General features: G+C 47.2%; 1 protein-coding gene across 7 annotated transcripts in view; it reads right to left on the bottom strand.

Moving 5' to 3' along the window:
* TPX2 (TPX2 microtubule nucleation factor) overlaps positions 1-13,260 on the bottom strand; it is a 28,525-nt gene that overhangs the window by 14,386 nt on the left and 879 nt on the right. For 4 of the 7 annotated variants that reach the window (XM_090064618.1, XM_090064623.1, XM_090064624.1 and 1 more), the window contains exons 2-5: positions 11,660-11,792; positions 2,468-2,639; positions 1,306-1,419; positions 32-167 (exon numbers count right to left, since the gene is read on the bottom strand). In XM_090064618.1, coding sequence (XP_089920744.1) covers positions 32-167; positions 1,306-1,419; positions 2,468-2,570 — 353 coding nt within the window. In that variant the 5' untranslated portion in view covers positions 2,571-2,639; positions 11,660-11,792. Of the gene's footprint in view, positions 1-31; positions 168-1,305; positions 1,420-2,467; positions 2,640-9,724; positions 9,841-11,659; positions 11,793-13,260 lie in introns of those variants that run through there. The other 3 variants (XM_090064621.1, XM_090064619.1, XM_090064622.1) reach the window with 3 other exon arrangements.

Below are 13,260 nucleotides of genomic sequence, written 5' to 3'. Positions count from 1 at the left end.
ACTTGGTTAAGTTTACAGTGGGTATTCTTACCTTTGAGAAGTTCCTGCAGGGGCAGAAGCATTGTTGGAGGTGGTTCTCCAAGTTGTCAGGGAGCCAAAAATGTTCTTTGTAACCAAGGTTGCCTGCACCTGCTCTGTTTCTGCATCCTCTGCGTCATAATTTTCACCTAATAAAAAGCAACAAGGAAAGGTTAGTTTCTTCCATCCTATCTTGCTTACAGTCAAACCACAGACAAGTTTACTAAGCTGTAGCAAACCAAAAGGTCCTGGACTGACCACAGACTGACAGGCTTTTTCCCTCCTGTTAGAGACCAAGGCTCTAAAGAGCAAGTCTCTGAAAGCAAAACCCCCCCCATAGTCTATATGCAGCTTAACCCCTACTGTTTTCCCAGTAGTTGTAGGGAGTGTAAATTACTTGTTTCAATTCTCTTTTCTGTAACTTAATGCAGAAGTTTCTCATTGAGTTTAAACTTTGGGGAGATATGAGCCTGGGTAGGCTGAGAGAACTCTTTATTTTATTTTATTTCAAATCCATCTTTTTTATGCTAAGAAATCTTATTTTATTAAGAACTCTACTGTCAAGTAGAGTTTTTATGTTGTTCTATACCAGGGAAAAGCCAGCCAGACAACCTGTTAAGAGAGGGCCTTACAAGAGAGTGTTCTGAAGCCAGGACACTCCACACACACCTTGGTCCAGGGAGAATTGACACTTCCAGAGGAACTTTTTGCAAAAGGGTTGAGCAAGTTATGCTTAAGGAAGAACATCTGAGACTTCAGAATAGGGGACAGATGTAGCTGGCACATTGGTGAGGTGTACGCTGTAACAGTAAGACTCTTACAAAGCCACGATTTGGCCCAAGGGCTTGGGGCAAATCTAGAATTCTTTCCACGAAGATCAGCAGACTCAGTGTCTCTACTGTCTTTCAGCTTGGTCCCAACACTAGACCGGTTACATTGTTAGAAGAAAAGGAAAGTGTTAAACAGAGAAAGCCAGAAGGGAAAATACTGAAGAGTCATGTTTCGCGGTGGACAGTTGAGAAGATGGAAAATCCCCAGCCTGGTCAGATAAGAAAAATCCCAGAGCAGGAAGAAAGTTTTGACCAAGCATGTCCACAGTGCATTTCTAAACCTTGCTAAGAGTCCACGAAATCTGTAAATCAGGCAGAGATGTTGAGCACCTCTGGGAACTTCACAGGATCATACTGATCAAGTCAAGCTTTAAACCACTCTGCACCAAGCCCTCAAGTTATCTTCTGCCAGGTGAAGAACAGGTTGCCCTTTCTCTCCCACCAACTGTCAACTTACCGGATTTTACCATATGGACTTCTGGAAGGTTAGCTTTTGAAACAGCAGGCATGTTCTGCAAGACAGATACCACATCCTGTGTAGGAAAGACATTCTCCAAGTTGTCTGTACGATCTGTGATAAAAATGTAAGTATAGCATAATCAGTTATTATTGGGGGCCGTAGCAGCAGCATTCATGATAAGGCCACTGTCAGATAATACTTGCAAATTCTGCTAATAGTTCAAACCATGATTTTGACCCTACAAATTGATCAGCTATAACCAACTGTAATACCTTATAACTGAAGTAGGCACAAGGCCTCCTTAGGGCCAGTATTGACAGTACTATCTACAAAACTTGAAGGGTTTTCAACAGCAAAAAAAAAAAGAACTGATTGTAAATCAGTGTAATAAAACCCAGTGCTATGTCTTGTGCTTACAAGAGACGTGTCAAGGGCCTTTTAATAACCGTCCTTCAATACCTGGAATAACTATGGTGACTGGAGACCACACAGGCAATTTGGAAGTGCCATTCAGAAGCACCAGCACATCACCAGCACCCAACCTCTCAATGCCACAACCGAGGAGATGCAACTACAGATGTGGAACAAGAGGCTGAAGAAAATACCTGACAGCAAATAAATGGACATCCAGCACCTGAGTCCTTACTATCAGAAGCTGATGAACCATGGCAAAAGTGGCAATGTCTCAACTGCCTACGCACCAGAGCTAGACGCTCCAAGGAACTAATGAAGTGGGACTATACCATTGGTTCAGCCACCTGGGATTGTGGCACAGAACCTCAGACTATGCAACACCTGCTCCAATACCCACTGCTTGAAGACACACGTATAATGAAAGATCTCGCAAAGTACAATAAATGAGCACAAGCATGTGCAATAAAATGGTCAAACGTGGTGCAAAGACACAAGAAGGAATGATCAATTATTCATTATAATGCCACAGAGTAGAACCGTGAGAATAACTAAGCCTGCTGTCAGCTCTTACCTTGATAGTGGCGATGTCACCAGGCTTTACATGTGCTATTGGCCAGCATAAATCTGCAGGATATATTTGCTGGAGAAGCTGGGCCTAGTACAAGACAGCGTTCCATATTGGGGATTTGTTTTCCTTTCCCCAAGCTTTACTTAAACGTATGGTCTCCACCTGCAAGCTACTTACCAAACCAGGAGTCAGCATTATGTACGTCGTCATCGCTCAGAGCCGCAAAGTTGATATGGGTGTCTGGAGCATCAAAAGAATAGCGAGAGCTTGGATGAGACATCTCTGCCTCACCTTGCCTCCAGAAGTGTCAGTTGTGCCACTGCAACCAACCAACGGTTCCAATTAATGACTAGAAGAAGAAAAAAAGCCCACTGTTTTAATCTGGGTACTATGTATATAAATAAATTGGGGAAGGGTTGGACAGTTTCACAGGTTGTAAACAGCATGAAATCAGTCACAGACCTGCTCATTTATTCTAATGATGAAGGGAAAAGCTAGGGCAGCAGCTTTGGCATAGTGGTCAGGTCACTTGTACAATCATAGGGCTGGAAGGGACTCCAGGTGGTCATCTAGCTCAATCCCCTGCTCCAGGCAGAAGCAACACTGTCTAAGGCTCCTTGAGAAATATTTGTCCATCCTGTATTTAAAAACTCTCAGTATCAGCAACATGGGGCTCAAATCCATACCCCAATGTCTCGTGCTCAGACTGAGCTGCTGGAATACAACATAGCCCCACACACACAATCCAACATGGCATTAGGGTTAGAAACACATTAATATTGGAACATTTAACTCTGCAGAAAGAGACAGCTTGCCCTCCTGGCTCTCCACGTGTGCCAGGCAAGGCTCACTTGTTACCACTCGGTAGTTCCAAGCTATCAGCCTTTGTCTGATAGAGGGACTCCACATCACATCTCAGTGCAGCCCTTGCAGGCCATTTTGGAGTCCTGCTACTCCATTTTGCAGCCAGATGAAGGCATCTTAGCAACGCTCAAAATGCCTATTGTGTTCTTGCATGGAGAACGCTGTCTGGCAACATGACAGAAACGGACAAGCGTATCAACAATCCCACAGCGCATTCTTACTTGGACAAAAACAGAGGGGTGCTGTGTAAAGCCTTGGAGAACGCTACAGCACTGCCCTCACCTGCCTGGACAGGTTATAAACGCACTGAGTACAACAGAGCAGTGGCAGTAGCTGCCACCACCTCTGAACCAAAACTGCCACCTTTTCTTAGGAAGTGGTGGAACATGGGACTTAAACTAAACAGATTCAAAATGAGAGAAACAGAATCAAGTTACAAATCCTTATGCTGAAAGTCTGCCTTTCATCAGGCATGCAATGAAGTAGAGCACAGCCTAAGACGTCACTGCAAAGATCCTTTGCTGCTGTCGGAATGCTGCTTTTATCCAGTACAAACATTTTTGAGGCAGAAAAATACTCTTGGTCCAGAGCAACGTGAGAACAAAGCTAGCTGCCAACCCAGACCGTCCCCATTTCAGCCCAGAGCAACAACATATATATGCCTAAAAAAGGTTGGCTCTAGTCAACAGGAAGGTTTGTTCATGCATAAATCAAAGCTGCGTTAGCAGGTGCCACTATAATTTACAACCCATGGTCACTCCTCTCTAAAGTTGGCTGCATAGCAAGAAACCTCCAGTCCCCCAGCACAGAAGTGCTGTAGTTAGGGAGAAAGTTGTCATTAGAGAAGAGTCAGCCACATGATTGTGAGGATGTCTGGGCAAGAGCTTGAAAACCCCATAGGAGGCAAAGCCGAAGAATCACAGCCAAAGCCAACTGTAACCGAGCTGAAGACATGGCTGGAATTGGATGCTTTCCTACCCCCCCACAATCAAGATCCAGTTTCTGTCAACACTACTCACTTTTTTTTAAAATCATATGCGTCATCTGCATTCTCCCCTCCTCCCCAAACAAATCAATCCGCCAAACTGGACCACCAGGCATCACGTTTCATAGATATTTGTACCCAGGGCGAGACTCCACTACCAGACTGATGTAAAGTTAGAGCAGTTTGCTCAAGCCAAGTTACTTTTGACTTTTTACTGTGAGAAACCTAGCAAATACTCCCGCTCAATGGGCACAGGTTTTTGCATAAGAAGTGTGCTAAGGTACACTTCTTTGCAAATCTGCGTGAGTTGTCCAGCAGCCATTCAGAGGAAATGCTTCACCATGCAGTCGTAAATGCTACAAGTTCCTTAGAAAGCCAGCAGGGAGCTGGGGATGATTGCGATTAGATTTTGGACTACAGCAAACCTAAGTCAGACCAGTTTTGTATGTAAATAGTTTGCTTCGATTGACTGTTGTGCCCCTTTGCCATTCCCACACAGGCCATCACTGCTGAAATAAACCCAGATGCACAGAAGAGCAGTGGGCTCTTGGACTTGTGACCATAAACTCCCTAACTTTTCCTAAAGTCTGACACTTCTCACCCCCCCACAAATGTGTTTATTCCAGCAGTTCTGCAACCCAAATAAACGCAGGCAAGCTGTTTTGTGCATACTCCACTCCTCTCCAAAGGTAGATTCGGTAGAAAGGGATTCGGTAATCCCCAGCACACCGGAGGCAGAGCAAAGGCTTCCTGCACAACAGTTAAACAACAAAACGGCATGAAAGAGAAATGAATGCCATCTCCATGTGAAAAGTGACCTGCTGACACCTGTTTATTGCTGGATAGTTTACCCACACTACCAAACACAGGGGGTATTAACTTAGCTAAGGTCCCCTCTGGCTCTGGTCAGCTAGCTGCATGTGTGAAGGATGCACGTGCCAAGTTACATAACTGCACTTTGCAGAAAGCCGAGGATAAAGGCTTATAAACGGGAGGTCAACTGGTGTTCAAACAATGGGTTTGTCTACACACAGGATTGCTCCTGTGGGAGTTTGTTTTAGAAAAGTGACTTGCACCCATATTCAAAGCAGATTTGAGCTATACTGGGACAAGGCACTCCTGTTCCAAGATAAGAGTGCCCAAACATGGAATAATTCAGCAACAGCTTTGCACTCAAAGCCTACTTTATTCTAAATTACCTTTCAAGTGTACACCAGCGGTTTTCAACCTGCAATCCGTGGACCTCTGGGGGTCTGCAGGCTAAGAGGTCCATGAAAGAGGACTATGATCAGTCAAAAGCATGTAAATACCCACACTTACAATTCAAAGGGGTCCACACCTCCATTCAAAATTTCCAACGGGGGCCACAAATGAAAAAAAGGTTGAAAACCTTAGGTGTAGACAAACCTTCAGGTGGCAGCAAAACTGCATTGACTATCATGTCTTTTTAGCTTATTAATTCTTTAGAAAGAGGATAAATTTCTTGAAAATTAAAGTTTAGTCTTGTGAAGACTGGGTATAACTGAGGCGCTGCAGAGGGATTGAACAAAGTTAAAATATAGTCCTGTTAATTACAATACATTGCCTAGCACATGATATGTGTTAAGACATAATTCATGCTACACATTTAGGGTCTAAACCAGTGGTTCTCAATCTTTTTTGTACCAGGACACATTTGTAAATATTGGTGACGTCTCAGCCCAGTGCCCCTCACTCCTGACTTGCTCCTTCCCATCCCGAGTCCTCCAGTTTGTGGGGCAGGGGATGGGAGTGTCAGGCAGCAGGGCCCCCAAGCAGCCCCTGGCAGGCCAGAACTCAGTCAACCTGCAAGGGAAAAGCCATGGTTTCCCCATGTTTTTTTCCTTTAAAGGACAATCCATTTTTAAAGTTTGTTCACAACCCTTCCATATATTCTTGTGACTCACTTTTGGGTCATGAGTCATGACCCACAGGTTGAGAAATGCTGATCTAAACTGACCAACTTCTTGTTCTAGAGCACTTTCTCTTCAACAACCAGCCTGAATCAAGCCATAAAATGCTAGGATGCATAGAGAATGGGATTGAAAATCCTAGTGTTTGCACATCAATGCCCTCAGCGCACAGCAGGAGTTAAAATGAACTGTTGAGAAAGGGCAAGTCAGCAAGCGAGAGTGTCCATCTCAAAAGGCCAAAGGCTCATCCATGAAGTTTCATAGTTTCTAGGGTTGGAAGGGACCCGAGCAGATCGAGTCTGACCCCCTGCCATGGCAGGAAAGAGTTCTGGGGTCAAATGACCCCAGCAAGGTGTACATCCAACCTCCTCTTAAAGTTGAAAGACAAGTTTCTTTAACAGGAATGCACCAGCGCATTGTCACAAATATCGCTGACTTCCAGAGCTTGGCAGGATTGAAAAAGGAAGATGGGGCACTTCCAGAGGACACCCACAATTATTTAAATGGATCAAGTTAAGGTATGCAAGTCACCCTGTTTCAGGGCACAAGCCTCACAATTACGGTTTGACAAGGGAGAAGCTTTCACCATGTCCATGTTATTATATAACTAAACGTTGTGGGAATTTCAGCTGTTCCTCTGAAGCCTTTTGGTCAGAATATGGTTGGAACACAGGATGCACCAGTGCTATTATCCAAATGGTAATTCCTGTGCAGCAGAATTCCCCCCAGTCCCCCAGCTGCTGGGTCACCAAGTCAGATCATTTTTAAAAGTACTGCTTATGCCTTTCCATACACAAAAACATCTGTGTTCTGGGTCACTTGAACACAACAGTGTCTTGACTTTTCCTCCAGCCTGGTGCAGCATTCAGATTGTGCCTTTCTGCAATTCAGCACTCTTGGAACACTCAGCTTTTACAGGAGTGGGATCCAACCCTTTTGCAGGGCCAAACACAACCTGGAAAAAGCTATCCTCTGCCAACTCTCAGCAGTAAGAATGAGGTCCCTCAATGAGGTGGCATAGAAACCTCTTGTCTTCATACATATTCTGCCTGATGGGCACAAATGAACTTTCTGCTCCCCATTCTCAGCATGGCAGAACATGCTCAGACCACAAGGTTTTTAATTTTGTTTCCAATTCTACAGCCCCCTCCAGTCTCTGGGCAGGCTGGAGTGGAGCCAGGGTGCCACGCTACTCTAATGACATGACTAAATCCAACTACAAATAAAGCTATGGAGGCCACCGGTTTTGAATGCACTCTCTCCCCCTGCTCACCCTCCCCAAACAGATACCTTACAGGACTGCTGAGCACAAGCCAGAGTCTACATGCGCATAAATATTTGGGTATCGAGGATTCAAACTTCCTTTTGACTGTGTGGGGAGAGGGGAAGGGGTGAAGAGCAAGACAATGCTAACCTTTCAGAGCAATGGGCTTGCAACATTTGATATTTTGATTTCTCAAGGACTATTAGAGGGTGCAACACTACGGTCAGTCAAGCTTTCCCCCCACAATATTAAAACCATGTTTGTTTGTCCAAACTGGGGTTTTTAGTTTTACCTCTATCTCCTCCACAATTCCTTTGCCACTTGCTATGCGTGTCTCCTTAGCCTGTACACTGCAGCAACATTCCTTCCTCCTGAGGGTGCCCCGGCTAAATTCAGGTTTTCGGATCCAACACTGTTTTACATAACCCTGTTCGCTATTGTAACACCCGCATACCAATCTCTGAAGAAATGAGATCTTCAGCTCTGGGTAGATACCGGATCAAATCCCAGCAAATTCCGGAGATCTACCAGCCCCTGTCAACATCAATTAGAATTTCAGGGCGGGGCCAGAGAGAGGAATGAGTGAACAGGAACAGAATTTCCCACAAACATCCTATGCCCCAGTAATAGCTCTTCCAGTCACTCTCCCCTCCCAACAGCCCAAAAATAGATAACCCTGACATCTCATGTCCTGTAAATCAAGTTTTATACTACACAAAGTCAGGATGTCCTAAAAATAGATATTAAAGCCCCTAACATATCATTTTAGACAGGCTAGCCAATACACTGTCACAGAAATAGACATTTCCTTGGGTTTTCAAAACCTTCAGTGGCCAATGATATCAGTGCTATTTATACATCCTTTAGCCAAGAAGCTTGGTCCAGGTAAAACAGGCGTCCGTTAGCCTTCACAATTCCAGACATCTCCAGACCCTTGTCTAAGGGATACGAAGCAGCTGCGCTAGCGCAGGGCTACACAAACCATTAAGATTACACGCCTGCAAATAAAGGCACGTCTGTCAACGTGGCTCCCTTGCTTTAGACTTAGGAGGCATCACAACACATGCAGGGGGTGGGCAAGACAGACAGCAGGTGCCTCTATTAAGTCAATTGTAAGCAACTTTGAGAAGCTGAAGAACTCTCTTACTCACCACATTTCCAGACTCCTCGTTTTGCTAGGAAACATTAATTTATTGGCATTAAAGCATGCCCTCACAGAGACATGCGACTTGTGACAGTTTGGCTTCCAAGAACCGCTGTTTTAATGTTGAAAATGACATGCTCGCATGGCGCAGTGGCAACAGCCATGGCCCTTTTAAAGAATTTTGTAGCTGATGGGGCGGGGGGGAGGCGTTGAGCAGATAACTTGTAGGCCCCTGCTTTCTTGGGCTGCACAACAGGTTCGCACAAGCATAGGGCTGGAAGGAGCCTTGCAAGATCAATGGGTCCAGAGCAGGAAGGGCTGCCGGGGGGTCAAACAACCCCACATAGCACATGTCCCATCTCCTGGGTCGCTGCCCATGAGCCTGTTGCGGAGTCCAGGCACAAACCATGAAGACGTTTTTCCTTATCTCTGGTATGAAACCTCCTTCCAGGACTCGATGTGAGCAGCAGGCATTGCCAACGGTGCCGCCCACACCCTAAAACCTGGCAGAGCCAAGAGGCAGCCCCAGAAGAGGAGTGAAAGATGCATCACTGTCAGGGTGACTGAGGGGGGCAGGTCACCCCAGGAGGCCTGGCAGGCTGCGGCGGGACACTCTGTCCTCCGGATGATGCCCAACTCAGGCAACGTTTCTGCCGTGCCTTCATTTCGGCAGCGTCTCATCATTTCTTTGCCTCGGGCTTAAAATGGCAAGCGCCTGTTCTCAGTTGCCGCTCTCTTGGGGGCGCAGGATACTGCTGCCAGCTGTTTTTGTGACGCAGAGGCCAGCCCCCGAATGCAAACGGCCGTTTCTGGCCACCAATATTTTTTGGCCCGGTTTCCCAGGTGCAACACGAACCATGCCTCAAGTGCTGAGCTCCAGAAGCGGGGGGGGGGGGGGGGGGGGGGGCGTGAAGAGGAGGACCAGAGGATTTAAGGGGCTCCTGGAGCTGTCATTTATGGGGCAAAGTGCCGGCCAGCAGCCTCTGCGAGCGCCTGTGGAGGGAGCGGGACGCCCTGCAGCCCCTCCCCCGCCCTGGAAGACGGTTGGGGGCTTCGCGCGACCCCTTTTTGCCCCTCCTGGTTCGCCGTCGCCCCCTCTCAGCTCACTGTAATCTCCTCCGCGGCGAGCCCGGCCCGGGGACGCGGGCCCGGGCCCCCGCCCCCGCCGCCGCCGCGCACCGGCAGCCCCCCACGGGAGATATCAAGTGCAGCCCGGTTTCGCAGCCCTCCCTCCCGCCCGGCTCACCTCGGGCCCGCGGCCACACCGCTCACCACTACTCTCTCACCGCCGCTGGCGCTGCCGTTAACGACTTTGAAACATGGCTCCCTCGTTCAAACCCACCAATCAGCGGAGCCCGGCCGCGCCGATTGGGCCAACCGCCGCCGGGGGGCGGGGAAAGGCCCGGGCCCCTGAATGACAACAACCCTCCCCTCCGACCTTCCCGGAAGCCAGCCGCGAGCGCTGGGGCTGCTGGGATCTGTAGTGTGCCTGACCCGAGGCGGCCCGCGGGGGAGGTGCAAAGACACTACAACTCCCAGAAGGCATCGCCAATCGGAAGACAAGGAGCTTTGACCAGCGGAAATAGCTGGCCAATCAGCGCCGAGAGGGGCAGGGCTTCCCTTCCCCCAGCTTTCAGGGGGAGGCACTCAGGATGCTGAAGTAGTTCATTGTGCAGTTGATGCGGGGGCGGGAATCGGACAGACTGCAGGGCTTCTCCTCTTCGGTGTCCTGTTATTTCCTTCTCGTCCCTTCTTCTATGGGTGTGATATTCCTGCACCTACGGACCGGGGTGCTGCCAGTCTTCCCTTGCCTCCCCCACTGCCACTGTGAGGTGGTACGTTCCCCCCTCTCCAGGGTGCAAAGTTGCACCCCAGTTACCTCCCAGCCCCTGGGGTCTTCCCGCACAGGTAACTACATTGCACATATTGGCAAGCAGTCTCCAGGGCAGGCATCACTCCAGGGGCTAGCAAAACCCCACCATACTGAGCAGCTTTTCTTTGACACTACAAGAACACGCTGCTGGAGCCTTTCAGGATGCTAAAGCTGGGGCGCAGACTCACCCGTGCAAGAAAGCCTCAATCTATTCAACAAGACAATTGAAGAGAAAGAGACTGGCTAGCCATCACTTAGCACCTCGAACCCTACAGAAGCAGTGAGCATATGCAGTGGCCTTGTGGGCACCTAGCAATGAGATAAAGTTCAAGGCTTCACCCTGTTTGCCATGACTCAGCAGGAATTGGCTTGGCAAAAATAAAGTGTTTTTCAAAGCTGGCGGACTCACAAATGAACCATATCCTCAGAGGCATTGCAATGCAGTCCCACAACTCATTATTCCAATGCAGGAGCTGCAAATATGCACCATGCTTTGGTCAAACAGGTTTACTAGCAGTAGCTCAAAGTTGCAGAAAGTAAGTTCAGACTGCACGTTGGGAGAAACTTCTTCACAGGTGGAAGAGAGAGACTGGAGTGGACTAATTGCCTAGGAAAGTGTTGCAGAATCTCCATCCTTGGAGGCTTTCAAGAGGCTGGAGAAGCATCGGTTGGGAGGAGCTATGCCAGGAGTGCACTCTAAAGAGCAAAGTTGGAAGACCAGGAACCTTGGTTGGGATATCACGAGAAGCACTCTGCCATCTAGAGCATATGGGTACTGGTGAAGACCAGCGAGCCGAGAGCCTCTTCCCTTCCTCTTTGGTTCAGCTATTTGTATATGGGTGTCTACTGGGGAAGGGAGAATGCTTTCCATTCACTAGCAAGAGAATGAAGCAGAACTCTAGAGTGGGCTTAGCGACAAAAATTGATAGTGCTGCAATAAGTTTATGGAGAAGACAGTCATAGAAAGGAGAGTTCTGGCTGCGACATGTGGCATGGAATTTCCTGTCCCCCCGTTGCTGAGCAGGGTGGATGGGGGTCTGGGCTTTGCCGATTGCCACACAGGGCCAGAAAGGATTATTTTTCCTTTCCCCCCTGTCCTGTGTCACAGAGGAACCGCCTTCCTCAGCAACACTGGGTGTTGGCAGCAGTAGTAGGACTCTGGCACTGCACCTCCCTGCATTACCCATGGCAAATTACAGTTTGGGGGCAATATACATTGTAGTTGTGTGACAGGGTTGTGTTTGTGTAATTTTAAGAACAGTCTTGGCAAGCACTTGTCTAGGATGGGTCAGAAAGAGATGATCCTACCTTGAGCAGGGAGCTGGAGTAGACGACATCCTTAAGACCTTTCCAATCCTATTTTTCCTAGGATTCCATGACTTGCACAGAAACATTTGATGGAAAAAAGTGCCCAACAAGATTCTTTGTATTGCCACACTGCCTAAGAGCAGAGACAGAACAACAGCATTTCAAAACTTGACCCTGAAATTGCTGCTTAAAAGGAATGTTAGTATCATTCTTTCAGGACAATTTGACAAGTCATTCTGGAGACTCGCATTCCTCCTAACCACTAAATACTCATTCCTACACAGCTGTAAGGTTTTCCTACTTTTAAGTAAAAGTATACAAAACAAAACAAAATTGTCAATGATATAATTTTTAAGAGTATTAGGACTCAGTTCTCCCCACCTTGCAGCTCCCAGTCTGATTTTTAAATGCGTACAGCAGTTGAAAACAGTAGCAAATCAGAACAGTTACTCAAATCACAAGATTACAATCACACATTTAAGCCACAAAGCCAGATGGCTCAGTTATAACAACTGCATTAGTGTCATGTTTAGCAGACACCAAGAATTTAAGATGGTAGTGCAAAATCACCACTGAACTTACAGAATCACAGAACTCAAATGGTAAATTAAAGGACCAGTACTTAATGGCTTGCTTTATTCTTCTAATTCTTGTTAGAAGACTAGGTGCTGCACTAGTTAAAACAGACTATACTTCATGACAAATGTGAAGTATGCATTCACAAAAAAAAGCACAAAAAAGTCAAAAATAGTAACTTTTGAGCGTGACTGTTCTTTATATAAATATACTAAAAATATACTTGTTCTCTAAAGCAGCATTTTTCAAAATACAGGGCAAGCACCCTGAAAAGTTCCTAGAAGGCAGGACCAGAGTTTAACAGAAAGCAAACAAACAAGCAAAATTTAATTTGACAGCACTGAACAAAATCTGTCAGCTAAAGGTGATGGTAAGGAGAGAAGTGGCCAGCTTTGCTGTAATGCAGTGTGGACCCCAGAAGTTTGGGAAATGCTGCTCTACAGAAGTCCTACCATTGTGGACACCAGTGCAGGTCTACAAGGGATGCCACTCAATGGAATCCACATGGATGAAGAACCCCCTGATCTTGGTTACACCCGTCTCCATCACCTCTCTCTAGCCTACAGCAACACAGTACACCTGGGCAGGAAGCCATCAGCTCTTAGGAACTCCAGCCAGCAGAGAACAGGTTTCTCCTCCTCAGAAGGCCTCTGTGAACACACCCACCCTGCCCTGCCCTTTCTGTATTGGCTTCCAGGGTAGAGCAGTGCCAGGCTCAACAAACACAGCTTTCACCTCCCAGCTGTTCAATGGTGGAGTTGTTGGCTGTGTGCTCTAGGTGATCTTTAGATGTGCCGCAACTCCTCTGCTTGGAGTTTCTCACCAATAGGGTCAAGCACACTCATGCAGGATGCAGCACTCCCCCAGGACCCAACTAAAGGGTAGGCAGACATGCACAGAACGAAGGCCACTCCAAACCCCTGTCCTTCCCCTATTTACATCTACAGTGACCACTGACTCTCCTTATGCCTGAAGGAGGTTGTTGGTACCCAAAAGCTTGCAAAGAATATTGTTCCCAGCTATTT

This window comes from Crocodylus siamensis, chromosome 10, assembly GCF_052110815.1.
Source record: "Crocodylus siamensis isolate JL-2025a chromosome 10, ASM5211081v1, whole genome shotgun sequence".
Taxonomy (NCBI): domain Eukaryota; kingdom Metazoa; phylum Chordata; order Crocodylia; family Crocodylidae; genus Crocodylus; species Crocodylus siamensis.
The sequence above is the reverse complement of the archived record's forward strand: the minus strand, read 5'-3'. Positions and strand labels throughout refer to the sequence as shown.